This window comes from Urocitellus parryii, chromosome 3 (genome assembly GCF_045843805.1).
Source record: "Urocitellus parryii isolate mUroPar1 chromosome 3, mUroPar1.hap1, whole genome shotgun sequence".
Taxonomy (NCBI): domain Eukaryota; kingdom Metazoa; phylum Chordata; class Mammalia; order Rodentia; family Sciuridae; genus Urocitellus; species Urocitellus parryii.
Window position 1 is genome coordinate 205,490,921 of NC_135533.1, and position 9,670 is coordinate 205,500,590.

Genomic DNA, 9,670 nt, shown 5'->3' on the forward strand with positions numbered 1-9,670 from the left:
ACTTTTTCAGGTAAACTTGTGAGAGGCTTCTCATCTGGTCAGTGCCACAAACCCATCCCCATCTGAGTAACCTGAGCATGTCCTTGATTTCGAGAAACACGAAGAGAAATCTGCAGCCGTAGCACGGAGCAGGTTGAGGTGGGGGTGAGGAACGAGTGCCAAGGCGAGGCAGGCCCAGAAGGTTCCTCCTGGGAGCCAGCAGGTAGGGACCCAGACCGCCCTGGTGCAGTTGGATCATGGACGAAGCCCTTCTTTGAAAAGTTACTTCTCAAAGTTTGCTCTGGGCTAGGGTCTTGTTCCTCCCTTCCCAGCGAGGGTGCCTCCTGTCACCTCATGCACAGTGACTCTCGCTGCCTCACTCCAAAGCTTTACCCCAGCCAGGAAGTCACATCCCAGGAGAGGTATTTATTTATTTATGTTTGTGTTTTAATTCCCTTTAAGGGAGCATTTGAGAAAAATCACAAAGAACGATACAAAGCGTTCCCAAAACCACTCACAATTTCCCCTATTTTTAGCGACCTACATCATATGCTAAATCCGTCACGATTAAGGAGCCCACACTGATTCATCACTATTAGCTCAAGCCCACACTTTGTTCACACTTCCTTCACTTTTCCCTCATGTCCTTTTTCCGGTGCAGGATCCTCCATGACGTTTAACCCTCTCGTCTCCTGGGGGCCCTCTGGGCTGAGACCTGCCTTGATTGTGTGAAGACCTTGACGGTTTTGAGGAGTAGCAGCAGGCAGGTGTTCTGTCCCTGTCCCTCCACTGGCACTTGCCTGATGAAAACCTCGTGACTAGATGGGCAGGATGGGTGTGGGGGAGGAGGACCGCAGGGTGAAGTCCCTTCTCATCCCATCTTATCAAGAACACTTGCTTTTTCACTTATCGCTGCTGGCATTGACCTTGATCCCCTTGGAGAGAGATTTATTTTTTAAGGAGAGCTTTTCAGGTCCAGAGATCTTATTTATTTATTATTTTACATTCACTTGTCTCAGACAATAATTCTTTTTGGGAGGGGGGGAGGAGTACCAGGGATTGAACTCAGGGCACTCAACCACTGAGCCACCTCTCCAGCCCTATTTTGTATTTCATTTAGAGACAATTGCTGACTTGCTTAGTGCCTCACCTTTGCTGAGGCTGGCTTTGAACTCCTGATCCTCCTGTCTCAGCCTCCTGAGCTGCTGGGATTAAAGGCATGCACCACCATGACCGGCTGTTTTATTTTGTTTTGGAGATGGGTCACCCAGGCCAGCCTCAAATGCCCAGGTTCAAGCAATTCTCCTGCCCCAGCCTCCCGAGTAGCTGGAAGTATGGACTGCGCTCAGTCTATCTGAACCCTCCACCCCCCCCCACCCGGGATGGAACCCAGGGCCTCAGAAATGCCCGGCAAATCCTCTCCCATTGAGTTCCACTCCTGGCCCTTTTAAAAATTTAAAGTGAAGTTGCCCAAGCTAGCCTCCAACTTGATATCCTTCGGCCTCAGCCTCCCAAATAGCTGAGATTATAGACATGTGCCACTGCACCTGCTGGCCTGATTCTTAAAGAAGTTCTCAACCCCCAGAAAGTTATTAGCCAGTTTTAAGTCCTTTTTCCTTCTGCATACACACGCTCACGCACATGCACAAACTCTCTCTCACACACACACACACACTCTCTCTCTCTCTCTCTCTCTCTCTCTCTCTCTGCTGCCTAAATAATCAGCACCAGATCCACACGTCCATCCCCACTGCCCCTTCATGACAGACACACCCTTTCCTGAAGCACAGCGTGTCCAGGTTGAAAAGTTATATCATGAAAATTTCCAAACATAACAGGAGGAGAGGACCACACCCCCACCCTCCTGCCCAGCACTGGCCCTCGTCCAGAGTTTTCCGCCTTTGCTCCACAGATGCCTTTCTTTCTTCTCAAGATTGGGACATCAGGTCCCCCAGCACGTCTGTGGAGTGGCCCTCTGTGCCCGCAGGTTCCACACACGGGGATTCAATCAGCCTCAAGTGAAAAACACTGGGCGGGGCGGTGGCCTGCACGCCTGGACACAGTTTCTTTTCTTCAATCCTCACGGCACAGTGTAACAACTGCACGGCCTTCACTGGGAGGTATTTCAAGTTGTCCAAGGCAATTTAGAGTCTAGGCTGCATGCAGTTCCATGCCAACCCTGCACCACTTCCCATAAGGCACTGGAGCAGCCATAGGTTTTGGTATCTGCAGAAGGCCCTGGAACCAGTCCCCACAGAGACCAAGGACAATTGTACACTTCATTAAGAAACACTAAGCCAGGCACGGTGGCACACGCCTGTCATCCCAGCAGCTCTGGAGGCTGAGGCAGGAGGATCAGGAGTTCAAAGCCAGCCTCAGCAAAAAGTGAGGCTCTAAGTAACTCAGGGAGACCCTGTCTCTAAATAAAATACAAAAGGGGCTGGGGAGGTGGCTCAGTGGTCGAGTGCCCCTGAGTCAATCCCTGGTACCCCCCCCCAAAAAAAAAGAAAAGAAATGCCAGGTCATCTCACATGACTGTGCCAAAGTGACATGTGACCACGGACTGTCACCTCTTGGTTCCATGAGACAGGACTTTCAGGTAAGAGCTAACGTTTGGCTTTGAGGCCTCATTGTGACTAACCTCCCTGATGGGAGGAGGTCTGTTTCCTCTGGGAGTTGGCATCCCTCTTTCATCCACCCTCTCCCACCGTCCACCCCACTCTGATGGCGGTCAGACTGGACAGAACTCACAGGCCCGGGCACCCTGTCCCAGAGGCACGGTGGACGAAGATGACCAATGACCCCAAGTCTCCTCCAAGTCCGCAGACTCGCATCTTCAAAGCCCACTTTATTGAGGACGTTCCCGTCCTGGAGGAGTGGTGGAGAGCTATTTCTAGACCACAGGAAGCCCCTAGGAAACAAAGAACCTGCCTCTCGAAATAATGGAGCCAATGTTCAGCCTCCTTATCAGATCTAGGTCCTTGGAAAAGTGGTACTTTTCTTTTTTTCTCCTGAAAATTTCCCCAGTAAAAGTCACGAAGGAGCTGTACAAATAGCATCGTGAGCCCGGGTTGGAAAAAAACATCAAGGGAAATGGAAACGCGATTGTTATCACGAGTTTATTCCAAAGAAATCACGGGCTGCGGGCTGCAGCTGCCGTGGTTTGTGTTTGGGGGGTCACCCTGGCCTTCCGTCTGATGGACGTGCTGGGTGTGCATTGGTCATGACCTCGGGCTCGTTACCTACTTCTGGGGCCTTGGTTTCCTTGTTGGCCAACGAGATGGGACCAGGCACCGGGGAAGACCCTGCGGGCTCCAAAAGTCCTTACGATTATTATGTAGGTCTCTAAGATGACCTGCAGCTTAGGAGTTCAGGTGACAAAAAGAAAAAAATGGAAGTTGTCATCCTGTTAGCCTCATATTTTATTTAAAATATTTTGCTCATGCTTGCTAATTCTGATAGCTAGGGAAGAAGTGCTAGTTTAAACAGCACATGTGTGATGCATCAATGTGATATATAAGTATATTAGTATCAACATATCTAATTTTATCTATATTGCTATTTATTTATTTATTTATCTTGGTACCAGGGATTGGATTCAAGGCACTCCACCACTGAGCCACATCCCCAGCCCCTTTTGTATTTTATTTACAGACAGGGTCTCACTGAGTTGCTTAGGCCCTCACTAAATTGCTGAGGCTGGCTTTGAACTCCTGATCCTCCTGCCTCAGCCTCCTGAGCCACTGGAATTACAGGCATGCGCCACCGCACCCAGCTCATATATACTTTTAAAAATGATCTTGGTCATGGTGCACATACCTGTAATCTCAACAAGTTTGGAGGCTGAGGCAGGAGGATCACTAGTTTGAAGCTAGCCTGGGAAACTTGGCAAGACCCTGTCTCAAAATAAAAAATAAAACGGGCTGGGGATGTGGCTCAGGATGAGAGTGCTTGCCTTGCACGCGAGAGGCCCTGGCTTTAGCACCACAAAATAAAATAATAAAGCAAGCCTGTCTTAAGAAAAACTAGCTTCATCAAGCAGCCGTTCCCCGAGCTGCTGGTGATTTTTCTGTGCTAGCCTCCACCCGGGAGGCAGGACCTGGCCCGGGGGCCAGCAGCCAGGCCGGGTGAGCTGGTGGTCTGCCGTGAGCATTGTTCCTTTGTTCCCAAGACAAAGGGCAGAGTGTCCACACCAAGAGCCAAAAACAGACCCAATCAAGATGCAGCAATTGTTCAACTGTAAACACACTTTTAAAGGAAGTGACGGCATGATGGGCCAGAGCTCCAGATTCCTTTTCTGGTTCTAGATCCTGGATTGACCCAGCCACGGTCGTCTTCCCTGAGGATGAGGCTGAAGTGATGGAGAGGCTGACGGTGCATTGGGCAGGCTGCAGCCCCGGAGCCGGGCAGAATGGGGGTCAAGCCAGCGTCACTTGTTGACCTTGTGGTGCTCACGTCCCTCCTTAGAACCTCCATTTTTCTGCTTACTGGTGAAACAAAAGTGATATCTGTCTCCCAGGGCAGCTGGGACGAGCACTGCCGAGGGCCTGGTGTGTTCTGAACGGTCGAGTCGGTAGTGGGAATAACAGTCGTGTTTCATTTCTTTTCTTTCTTTTTTTATACCAGGGATTGAACCCAGGGCCTCCTGCATGCTAAGCACACACCGTATCATGGAGCTAGTTTATAATTTTTAGTTGCAGTGCAGAGGAACACGTAACAGAATTTACCATTTTTTGGGGGGGATTGGTATCAGGGTTTGAACTCAGGGGCACTCAATCCTGAGTTCCCACACCCCCACCCTATTTTATATTTTATGTAGAGACAGGGTCTCACTCAGTTGCTTAGGGCCTCGCTTTTGCTGAGGCTGGCTTTCGACTCAGGATCCTCCTGCCTCAGCCCCCAAGCCACTGGGATTACAAGCGTGCACCGCCGCGCCCAGCTACAATTTACCATCGTAACCCAGTTTGTCCCATGGTCCTGGAGGTGGGACACCTATAAAATTTAAAGGTGGCATAAAGTTACCCAATCACCGTATTATAATATCATAATATATAATAATATGCATCAGCATTAATATTAATAACAATAATACATGTCAGCTCTGGATTATCATTTCCAACCGATTTTAATGCACCTGTGTCAATTTCATAGAAATAACCACAGAATCAAAACCTTGGGACTTAGCATTTTATCCATCTGGTTCAGTAGCGTTAAGTACATTCATGTTGCGGTGCAGCGGTCTGTAGAGCATCTCCATCTTGCAAACCTGGAACTCTGTCCCCTCTGAACGACTCCCCGTTTTGCCTGCCCTCGCTTTGGTTCTCCCCACGTCCCTTGACTCTGTGCCGGGATTGCTCTGCTCTGGGCTCGAGAGCAGGGCCATGGTGGCGTTCTCCAGCCAGAGAGGCCGAGCGGCAGCTCTGAGTACCTTGGCTGCTGCGTTCTTCCCCATCGTGGGAGTGTGACTCGCTTTCCCTGACTGTGACAAGTACCTGAGGCTAGCAGCTCAGAGGGGGAAAGAGGCGTTCTGCTCGCGGTATCAGAGGCCGGGTCCACGGTCGGCTGGGTCCACTGCAGAGGCATCATGGCGGAGGGTGTGCTGAGCTCCTGGGAGCTGGGAATCCCAAAGGGAAGGTAGGACTGGGGACAAGTCCCCAAGGGCATGCCCCTACTGACCCACTCCCTCCAGCGAGGCCCCACCCCCTGCAGTTCCTGCCACCTCCCACCAACGTCACCAGCTGTGATTGATCTCCTGTGATTGGAGCCTGGTGATGCCATCACTCCCAGAGCACTGCGTACTGGGACGTTCCAGGTCCGATTCAAAGCGATGGTGGAAGTCAGTAGGGGGGACTGGTGCCACCCCTGCTCCTCCGTGATATCCGAAGGTCTTGGACAGAGGGGGACTCAGGTGTGCGAAGCTCCTTCTGTGGACCAAGCGCATGACTGGCCACCATTTAGGTGGCGTGTCCCAAGCCAGGAAGTTAACGTTAATTCTGAAGCTTGGCCAGGGGACTTTACACTTGATGGGGACAGATGCCATTGCTCTTCGGTGGCAGCTTGTCCCCACCATGAGCCTGACACTCTTCCACGGTGGTGATCTGGTAACTGACGGCTCGGCGCAGGCACGTGAAGCTCCTGCCCTCACCCCTTCGCAGTCGGGACCCCTGGGTCCTGGAGATGGGGGGCCCTTGTCCAAGACTGTCCCACTGAGTGGATCCTTCCAGCCGAGGGACAGTCGCGGCCCCTGCAGACTGGCTCTTTGCCCCAGTCCTGCCGTCTTAGAGCCGTGGTCACCTGGGTCAGGGCTCTCTGATCCTGGGGCTCAGTCTAGTCGCCGTGGTCCCTGCTGAGAAGTGCATTCTGGCTGACGGCAGAAGCCCTCTGGTTTCCCATTTTCCCTTCCTCCTCCCTGGGCTGCATGAGCACCCTGGGTGCTGGGCGTGCGGCGTCGGTGGGCCACGGAGGACGGTTCACTTGGTGGAGACGGCGGGGACCTGGTGTTCCTCTGGGGGTCTTTGAACTCAGAACTCATTGCACCCAGTGCAGACAGCGGTCTGTCCCCGGCCATGTCCCCGTTTGGTAGAAGACCGTGTGTAGCAATCCATATGTATGAATTTACATATATGTACACTTATATATAAGAATCTGTGTGTCTCCGTGTATGTACAGTGTATGTGTGTGTGTGCATTTGCCATCTGGGCCTTCTCTAGCACTTTCTGTCTTCATTCCTCTCTCATTCCCGCCCCCACCCCAGCCCTCTATCTGTTGAATGTCCTCGTGTTGACGTTGCAGTCCATGAACTAGAGTCTGTGTGGGTTTGGGATTTTTTTGGGGGGATCCTGGGGATTGAACCCAGGGGCCCTTTACCCCTGAGCTACGCCACAGGCCCCTGTGTAACTTTTACTTTTATTTTGGGACAGGGTCTTGTTAAATAGCCAAGGGAACCAAAGTTCTCTGGGGGTGGAGCCGCAGCTCCCACCATCAAGGAAAAACAAATGAATCAAGTTTTCCTGGGGCCAGGCAGGGTGGTGCTCGCCTGTGGTCCCTGCTACTCGGGGGCCGAGGCAGGAGGATCCCTGGAGGCCAGGAGTTCAGGGCCAGGCTGGGCAGCACAGGCCCTGCCTCAAAATTCAAAATAATAATGATAACAAGATAAAGGATCTACTATAAAATAACAAGACACTCCTCCTGTGTTGGCGCTGTTGGCCAAACCAGCAGGTGTTCTCCGTCACTCGTGGGCAGGGTTGCCATCTGAGAGCCCCCCAGGCAGACTAGGCTGTGGTGTACTTTCTTTGGGGGTGCAGGGACCTGGGACAGACAGGAGACTTCGACAGTGTTTTAAGGGTCCAAGGCTGGCAGCGAGGCTGGGGAAAGTTCTCGTCTGGACTTCTGCAGGGATAGGGTGGCCGGAAACTTGATCTAGAACTTTTGTGTTTTTCCTTGAGAGGAGTCTCCCTGTGTTGCCTGGGCTGGCCTTGAACTCCTGGCCTCCAGAGATCCTCCTGCCTCAGCCTCCTGAGTAGCCGGGGACTGCAGGTGTGCGCCACTGTGCCGGGCTTTGCAGATTCTTTGTGCTTGGGGCTGGGGTGAGGCGGGGTCTAGTGCCTTCCTGGTGTGCAGGAGACCAGGGTTCCGTGCCCAGCGCTGCCCGACCAAACACCACAATGTTGGAAGCACCCTGAGCCCAGGACCCCCACCTGCTGTGTCTAGGCCTCTGTTCTCTCCTCGGTCCGCTCAGGCCCCGTCTCTCCCCCATCCTGGGGCAAGTCTGACCCTTGTAGATGCAGAAAGTTTTCAAAACCGGGAGTGGAAATGCCTTATTTTCCTGCAAATCACACTCGAGTCTCCAAAGTCACATTTCTGACCCCACCCAGGGCCACCAGGGAAGATGGAGAGTGGTCCCCCCGGCTGAGCGTCTCTGGTTTAGGTATTTGCTTCTGTGTGGGACTGGGGAGGGGACCCCGGGGCTCAGGCTAATCACCCACTGTACCCACGGGCTGCCACCTCGGCCCCCGGGTCGTACTTCCTGATTCATTTTTACGATTGTGGCACGATATGAATCATGTGGCATGTGCCATCTGTGACGTGTGCCGTGTGTTAAGGACACTCACAGTTTTATGCCTGCATCTCAGGGACTCTTCCTTTTACAAAACTGAAACTCTGTACCCGTTAAGTGACTTCCCCTGCCCCTCCCCCCCCGCCCACCCGTCTGCCTTCCTGTGACTCTGGGGACTCCTGTTCGCCGAGAGATTGTCCTTTTGTGACTGGATTATTTCACTGACCTCGATATCTCCGGGCTGCCCCCGTGTTACAGCGCGTGTGGGGGGGCCCTTTTCAAAGGCCCCAGGACAGCTCCTTGTGTGGACACGCCATGCCTTGGCATCGTCACCCGTCAGGGGACACGCGGTCCAGATGTCATGTTCCACTGATAAAGGAATTTCACGAAAAATAGCCACGTTTTATAACTGAAGCTCTGGGTTCCCAACTGCTTTTTTAAAAAATCTTTTTTATTGAGATGACATTGGGGGAAGAGTGACCATGTATCTGAATATTTCCCCTTTGGCTGTGGTGGACACCGTGGCCTTACCTTATTTTCATGGGGCTGAGGACAGAGCCCAGGGCCTCACAGGTGCTGGGCGAGCCCTGCCCCTGAGCCCACGGAGCCCCAGAGTGACCATTTACATTGTGCGATTTCAGTGGCACTCAGTCCCCTCGTCCCGTCCAGCCGTCACTCTTATCTGGTGGAGACCCTGTCCCCACCAGGGTCACTCCCACTCCCTCCCCAGCCCCTGGCAGCCGTGACCTGCCTTCTGTCCCTGTGGGTTCACCTGTTGGGGACAGTTCACGTCAATGGGATCGCCTGGGTGGCCTTCTGTGTGGCTGTGTCACTCAGTGTCATGCATCCGAGGCTCATCCACGTCACATGCTTCAATGCTTCGTTCCTTCTGGGGCTGGGAGTCGTCCCCTCGCACGGGGGACACACGTTGCGGGTTTGTTCCTTCCTTGGTGGACACTGGGTTCTTCCTCCTCCTCGGCTGTTGGGCATGGTGAACCCTGAACATGCCAACGGTCTCAGTCACCCAGGCCACCGTCACAGCCACGGCCCAGTCAGCCCTCCAGCCCGGGGCTCCACATCCAGGATTCGACTAACCCTGGATCGAAAACAAACACTGCGCCCCCTGTGCTGAACAGAACTCGGACGGACTTTTTTGGGGGGATTGAATTCACTCAGGGACACTCGACCACGGAGCCCCATCCCCAGCCCTGTTTTGTATCTTATTTAGAGACAGGGTCTCACTGAGTTGCTTAGGGCCTCGCTGTTGCTGAGGCTGGCCTTGAACTTGCCATCCTCCTGCCTCAGCCTCCCGAGCCACTGGGATGACAGGTGTGTGCCACTGTGCCGAGTTTTTTTTTTTTTTTTTTTTAATGTTTTCATTGTAATTGGACACGATACCTTTATTTTATTTATTTATTTTTATGTGGTGCTGAGGATCGGACCCAGGGCCTCCCACGTGCTAGGTGAGCCCTCTACCCTGAGCCACAGGCCCCTGCGCCTGGCTTTTTAATGTTGTCATTATCCTTAATAAGACAGCTTGACGGTTTCCCCAGCATCTGCACATCAGACATCAGATTACCCCAAATGTGGAATTCCTCCTTCTTCACCCCACTTTCCAGGGACCAGCAGAACTAA

General features: G+C 52.7%; 1 protein-coding gene across 4 annotated transcripts in view; it reads left to right on the plus strand.

Moving 5' to 3' along the window:
- Eps15l1 (epidermal growth factor receptor pathway substrate 15 like 1) overlaps window positions 1-1,173 on the plus strand; it is a 101,114-nt gene extending 99,941 nt beyond the window's left edge. For all 4 annotated transcript variants that reach the window (XM_026389826.2, XM_026389827.2, XM_026389830.2 and 1 more), the window contains one exon: window positions 641-1,173. In XM_026389826.2, the coding sequence (XP_026245611.1) occupies window positions 641-711 (71 nt within the window). In that variant the 3' untranslated portion in view covers window positions 712-1,173. The remainder of the gene's footprint in view (window positions 1-640) is intronic.
- Window positions 1,174-9,670: the final 8,497 nt, after the last annotated feature.